The sequence below is a fragment of the Octopus bimaculoides genome, chromosome 4, assembly GCF_001194135.2.
Source record: "Octopus bimaculoides isolate UCB-OBI-ISO-001 chromosome 4, ASM119413v2, whole genome shotgun sequence".
NCBI classification, from domain to species: domain Eukaryota; kingdom Metazoa; phylum Mollusca; class Cephalopoda; order Octopoda; family Octopodidae; genus Octopus; species Octopus bimaculoides.
Window position 1 is genome coordinate 104365872 of NC_068984.1, and position 6481 is coordinate 104372352.

At 32.8% G+C, this 6481-nt stretch overlaps 1 protein-coding gene across 2 annotated transcripts in view; it reads right to left on the minus strand.

Moving 5' to 3' along the window:
• Positions 1-6481, minus strand: part of LOC106883648 (uveal autoantigen with coiled-coil domains and ankyrin repeats) — a 110938-nt gene that overhangs the window by 2711 nt on the left and 101746 nt on the right. For both annotated transcript variants that reach the window (XM_052967338.1, XM_014934744.2), the window contains one exon: positions 686-751. In XM_052967338.1, coding sequence (XP_052823298.1) covers positions 686-751 — 66 coding nt within the window. The remainder of the gene's footprint in view (positions 1-685; positions 752-6481) is intronic.

Here is a 6481-nt window from a genome sequence, read left to right on the forward strand (position 1 = left end):
TAATGAGAGAAAATAACATTTTCTTTACAGTGAAAGAACTAAAATATACAATATATAATGCTTATCAATTTAATAATAAAAATATTAAATTTTGCCTCTTGAAGCCTTTCACTAAATTTTATTACACTAAAGAAACCAATTAAATGCTACGTTGAGGAAAAAGTTCATGCACCGTATTAAAATAATGATTTTTTTATGCAAGAATTTATTCAAAAACAACAACATCTATTCTTCAAAATAAAGCCCATCATTTTCCAAGACCTTATGCTAACGATCTGCAAGCTTTTGGATTTTGGCCAAAGTACCAATCCTTCGGCTTTGAATCAAAAAATTCTTGACAGGCTTCTTCAACTTCATCGAATGAATCAAATCGACAACATTTCATAAAGTGCTGCATTGATTGGAAGAGACCATAGTCAGATGGAGTAATGCCTGGACTATAGGCTGGATGCAGCAGAACTTCCACACCGTCCAATTCTTCAATCTTGTTGCTGGCCTTTCTAGTGGTATGTGGCTTTGCATTGTCTTGTTGAAACAAAGTGTGTTTTTGACGAACACAGTGAGTCATCATTGAACATGACATGAACTGAATGAACACACACACCACAAAAATATATAAAAAAAGCATTATTTTAACATGGCGTACAAACTTTTTCTTCAACCTAATATAAAGAGTTTTGCAAACCTGAATAGCACTGATTAAGTGTAAACGGTAAGTCTGCACAGTTTCTTGATAGCGTTTCTCTGAATCCTGGGAAGAAAGTGAAATAAATACATACATAAAGAAATTAAGAAAATAAACAAGCTAGAGATATTATCATCAATTGGCAATCTTTAATCCTGTATTTCTAGTACTGTTAACACAAAGTAAAATGCTTATAGCCCAAGGTTTAAAAATGGTTTTACTGGGTAGGTAGAGATAAGATCATATGATAAAGTTTGAAATTCTTCTCCAGAAAGCAAAAGACCTTAAGGAAGAAAATAACTGAACAGAAAATTTCCAGCAGAAACAAGTATTTTTGATAGTTTGACATATTTAGGATTATCTAAAAATATTTCAGGATGTGTATAGCAAGTTGTTCTCTATTTTTAGATTGTTTATTGCTTTTGAACTAGAAAAGTCTTATTTTCTTTCTTTCTTTCTTTCTTTCTTTCTCTCTCTCTCTCTCTCTCTCTCTCTCTCTCTCTTAGTTGAATTGAAAATATTTATATACATTTAAGATTTGAAATAACTGAGAAGATATATATTATGGCTGACTAATCAATGTGTTGGACTAACAACTTTAAGCTGATATTTATCCAGTTTTCCTTTTGCCAAGAATAAAGTTGAAAACTAGGTAACATTGCAATATCAGAATTGAATAGACAACATTAGCAAGACCATCACAGTAACCAAACAGATATTCTATGAATAAATGTAAATGTTTGAACACATGGATGGCAGAAATAGAAGTGTTGAATTAGATGCTTTGCAATATGTAATTATATCCTTTTACAGAAGCAGCATTATCATTTTAATGTCCACTTTTACCATGCTTACATGGGTCAGACAAAGTTTGTTGTGGCAGACTCTCTGCAACCAGATGCCCTTCTTATTGCCAACCATCATCTATTTTCAAGAAAGGCAATATTTCCATTAGACCACACGTTTCCATAGAAGATAGTGACACTCACAACATTCATCTGATGTTGAAAGAGGTCTCACGCATGCACACACACAGGTTTCTTTCAATTTTCAGTTGCTATCTACCAAATCTTCTTTGGTTAGTCCAATGCTTAGTAGAAGACATTTTCTCAAGGTGTTATGCAATGGTAGGGAACTGAACTGCTTAACCATGCAATCATGCCCTACTCCTCATTCTGAATCCAAACCTTCTAAAATCAACTTCATCTTCCTTAATTCATGGGGCAATGAAAAGAGTATGAGTAATAGGAATGTACTGGAACCAATTCCTTTTACCATATTTATTCATTCAAAAATGTTTTATGCTAAAGTTAGAAACTAATCAATACATCGTTATGAGGAAGTAACATAAATGAGTGTTAGACAAAGTACTATATCTGTTACCCTTTGTCTCAGTCATGGTACTGTGGTCATACTGGGGTATCGTTTTAAAGGGTTAGTCAAACAAATTGATCTCAGTACTTATTTTTAAAGTCTGGAACTTTTTCTATCGGTCTGTTTTGCTGAACTGCAAAGCTATAGGGACATAGACAAACCAACAACGGTTGTCAAGCAATAGTGGACACACACACACACACACACACACAATTGGCTTCTTTCAGTTTCCATTTACCAAATCAACTCACAAAGTTTTGGTTGACCTGAGGTTACAGTAGAAGATATTTGTCCAAGGTGTCATGCAGTGGGACTGAACTTGAAACCATGTGGTTAGGAAGCAAACTTCTTTACCACACAACCATGCCTGCGCTATTAGGGAGTTTATTGTTTTGGCTATCTCTATTCTGAGTTATAATATTATCAGGGTTTAACTTACAAAAGTTTGATTTTAGAGAGTTGCATATTTCCTTGCAAAAAATTGGCATTTTGTCAAGGGTGATGTGTTGGGTAGTGGTGATAGAACCAGTATTTATGAACATGAAAGAAAGTAAAAATGTTCAAAGTAAAGATATTTAGATTTAAACCCATTATACTACATTCTTAATAATGATACAGTTTTGTAATTAGCTCTTTGGCAGTAAAAAAAAAAATTAATGAAAATATATTTCAATGAAAAAATATATTTAATCTTAGCCTTAAACAAATTAGAAAACTACTGTTGCTGCTGCTACTCCAACTACTCCAACTACTACTACTACTACTACTACTACTACTACTACTACTACTACTACTACTACTACTGTGTGGAGAGATGCCAAAATACAAAAATCACTGCTGTTGCTGCTACTCACTGCTACCAATCCTTAAACACAACAATCTTTTCCTCCCATGCAGTTGTTGGAATTCTTCTCCCAGTAACTTGAGGTTTGGGCATTTGGTTTACTTATATCACTAAGGAAATTAGGAAGGGCTGAACAACACAACTTCTCATTTCTCATTTTCTAAACATACCAGGCTTTTGGTGTTTTGTTTTTACTGATTAAACTTTATTTCTCTGATTAATAATGGTGCCAAGAAATAAATTCTTAGGTTTAAGCTGTGTGGTTAATATATTTGCTTTCCAGCCATATGATTTTAGGTTCAGTTCTACTGCATGTCATCTTGGGAAGATGTCTTCTATTATAGTCCTGGGATAACTAAAGCCATGTGAGTGATATTAAATCAAAGTATGCAGTACTATAGATCCATTTCAGCTGATGACCACAGCAAGCAGTTTTACATTGGGTATTAGATAACCAGGTGTTAGATAACAGGTGAGTTAACTAACTCCACATGCTCTTCAGAGATGGAAGGTATGGAGTGGCTGTTCTGTGTTATTGAAAGTAAAAAAATGTCACATCTGGTTTGTGGGAACTGCAAAGAAAGATGAAATGAAGTCATGGGAGACAATTGAGCAAGGGATTTATTAAGAGTTATGTCTCTTGAACCCCAAAACCCCTGAGTTGGTTGTAAAATCAAGGGTATTCAGGAAATTAAGGCAAATATCTTAGTCAGCAGTCCATGCAAATTCCCAGCTAACAGGATGTAAAGAGATGAAATAACATCCAGTTAATCCAAAAATGTTCTATACAAACCAAAAATCCAGAAAACGCACCAATTATAAGAATACTGCAGCCATTGCTGAGTACAAAATTAAATGATAAGAAGAATAAAATTGGCACTACTATATTTATTAATTAGTAATGATTGTTTCAATAATTGGTGGAGTTATTACATCATCAACATGCTGGAATATCTTTATCTTTTGTTTGTTTCAGTCATCAGACTGCAGCGATGCTGGGGCACTGCCTTGAAGAATTTTTAGTTGAATGAATTGACTCCAGTAATTATTTTATTGTTAAGCCTGGTACTTATTCTATTGGTCACTTTTGCTGAACCGCTAAGTCATGGGGATGTAAAAACACAAACACCAATTGTTAAGGAGTGGTGGGGAACAAACACAGATACAAAGACACACACCATTTGAGTGTGATTGTTTCCAGCTTTGCCTTACTGGCACTTGTGCCGGTGGCATGTGAACAAAACTTTAAAAAACATTTGTAAGACAGAAACTAAGATGTTCAATTTCAAACAATTGACCACATATCTAAAAAGACTGAAATATTTCATCATTGGAATAGAATGCAATGCAGTGGTTATGTACTGTAGGTTAGCATTGAGTTGCTAATAGTTTTAGACTAACACTAATCTCATTTTGCTTTTATTGTTAATGACATGTATTAGTGTATAATGGTGATCACTTGTCTTGACAATGTCTTTTCTGAGAATTCTACTCATTTCCAACAAATAAACTTAGATTAAGGGAACTTGTAATGCAGATTTAAAATTGATTTGAGAAGATTTTTGATGGATTAATTTTTAGTTCAGCCAGAGAGCAAATCTCTAAGTTTGGTTGGTGGTGGGGAATTAACTCATATATTAACAAACAAATATTTGTTCAGAAAAAGAATACCAAGAATGCTTGTCGAACAGTCATAGAGTATGAGGAAACATATTTGATCATTAGGACAGTCTTTTAATTCTGGCTTCAGTTCACAAATAGTTTTAATTCTAGTTCACTATATTTCTTGATTGGCCCATTGAAATTAACTGAATCATACACTTGTAGTCGTAATCAGCAATATTAGGTTATGTACAATCGATTCAGAAATGTCATGCCAATGTCCTTTTAAAGAATTCCATGAATGACCAAGTCAATGAGAGAGTCTTTGTCTACAAGAGGTATAAAGGCAAGTACCTCAGAAAGGTTAGAATTGCTCATAGTTCTTTTGAGGATGTACAGAATTTTGAAATGTGTTCCTATTTCTTTCTCATGAAACAAGTATGAATTGTTAATTGGGTGTGATCAATGCAATGAAAAATTCCCATAGAAATAAAGCCTTTAACCTGCAACAAGGGGCAGTTACACAAGACGAAGCTTATTTAGAAGTTTGACTTGTAGAATTCAAAAGTTCTTAAGCCACTTCACAAAGTAACTGCACTATTTTTTATTTGTATGGCAGAGTCATACAAATAGAATTCTTGGTATTTATGAAGCATGAACCTGATTTATGGTTGGAATAAAAGTTAGAGTTTTGTTTTCCAGTAGCTTGTTTCATATAGAGACAGAAGGGAACTGGTTGTAAATGAATGGAAATATATTCATCTCTTTATACGTCAGCCATTACATTTTTGAAGTTACAATCTAAGATATGTTTCTAACCAGGTCTTACATACATTGCAACAGATTCTATTGTCAATTGTTTGCATGAGAAGAGCTTGTGTACTACTATGGCATCCTTTGTCAATTAAATAAAGCTAATTTTAAGCAGTTAAAGCATCATTGTGAACAACATACTAAAAGATTATTTAACAACTATTTTGCTTTAACAAACTTTGCTAGTAGTCCCCGATAAGAGCCACCACTCCATTCAAGTATAGATTTATACTGAGTAATGCAAACAGTCAATGCTTAAAGGTGTGTGAAACCTCAGGAGCTGTTGAAGCTGCATCAAGTTCTTTCTCATATTATAATTCCCACTTTGTTTTCATGATTACAACTTTTAGTAAATTAAATTGGAAAGGTGAGTCACTGAAGATGAGAGATATTGGTAGAACAATAGAATCAGTGGTTTACAAGAGTATTTATAGTAGTAGTAGGTACTAACTGTTGAGTTTTGTGGTGATTTAGTAACCATTTCTAATCTTATTATATAAAACATTATTTACATAGAATTATAAAATTAACAAATCTTGCTATTTAAAAAAAATGTTTATTGAAAGTGTACAAAAATGTTTATTGAAACTGTGTAAAAATATTTATTTTGTTAAATCTTCTGTAACAAATGGTATTAACTACATTAACAACTTGTTCCATAATTGCTTAAAGAGATCAGGAATTTTGAGTAATAATCAATGACGAGGTGAAAATATTTTTAGCATATATGTTGTGGATGTGTAAAATACCGAACAATATCATCATTTTATTTGTTATTCTTCATAATATCTATTTAAATATATATTATGTAAAATATATTTTATATTTTTATTGGAAATTCTTCTAGAGCATTATCTTTTTATTTATAGCATAATCACTAAAGGTATTAAACATAATACAAAGTGTAACCAAAAATCTCCCAGATTCTTCATTCTTGGCCACATAAAATGTAGGAAGGTTTTTCTGCCACAATCTTTATCAGCTACATCAACATTAACTGTATTCATTTTTAGCTTTTTAAACACTTTGAGAGGTAATTCTGAGCTGGAAGCTTTGGGTTACTATTTCTACCAACTTGGCCAACCCATGTCAATAAAGAAAGCATATCCATTATGATATACTTGGATATGAGAATATCCAGTGTGTGTGTGTGTGTGTGTGTG